Source organism: Corvus kubaryi, unplaced genomic scaffold (assembly GCF_017639235.1).
Source record: "Corvus kubaryi isolate FWS band 111438036 unplaced genomic scaffold, C.kubaryi_AGA036_p1.0 36684, whole genome shotgun sequence".
Classification (NCBI taxonomy): domain Eukaryota; kingdom Metazoa; phylum Chordata; class Aves; order Passeriformes; family Corvidae; genus Corvus; species Corvus kubaryi.
The window spans coordinates 10,458-10,931 of NW_024580920.1; the positions used below are offsets into that span (position 1 = coordinate 10,458).

Here is a 474-nt window from a genome sequence, read left to right on the forward strand (position 1 = left end):
TCCCACAGAATTCCCGTTCCCAATCCCACTTTTCCCGCTTTTCCAGGCCCGTTCCCGCAGCACTACGTGGCCGTGTCCAGCCCTGCCAACACCACCCAGCTGGTGCAGCTGGTGCTGGGCAACCTGACGGGCACCAGGGTGAGCCTGTCCCGCGAGGAATGCCAGAATCCCGGGAAAGCGCCCGGCGCCCAGCCCCAGGTGAGGCCGCGGCAGCCGCCGGGGCGGGAAAGGCGGGAAAAGGGGGAAAAGTGGGAAGAGAGGGAAAAGTGGGAAAAGTGGGAAGAGCGGGAAAAGTGGGGAAAGGGGGAAAACGGGAATAGCAGGAGGAGCGGGAAAAGTGGGAAAAGCGGGAAGAGTGGGAAAAACAGGAAGAGTGAGAAAAGCGGGGAAAGTGGGAAAAACGGGAAAAGCAGGAGGAGCAGGAAACGTGGGAATAGTGGGAAAAGTGGGAAGAGCAGGAGGAGGGGGAAGAGC

The 474-nt window shown here is 60.8% G+C and overlaps 1 protein-coding gene across 1 annotated transcript in view; it reads left to right on the plus strand.

Moving 5' to 3' along the window:
• Positions 1–474, plus strand: part of NCSTN (nicastrin) — a gene marked incomplete at its 5' end in the record, with an annotated part of 13,869 nt that overhangs the window by 9,912 nt on the left and 3,483 nt on the right. The window contains one exon of the mRNA XM_042020024.1: positions 47–198. Within this exon, the coding sequence (XP_041875958.1) occupies positions 47–198 (152 nt within the window). The remainder of the gene's footprint in view (positions 1–46; positions 199–474) is intronic.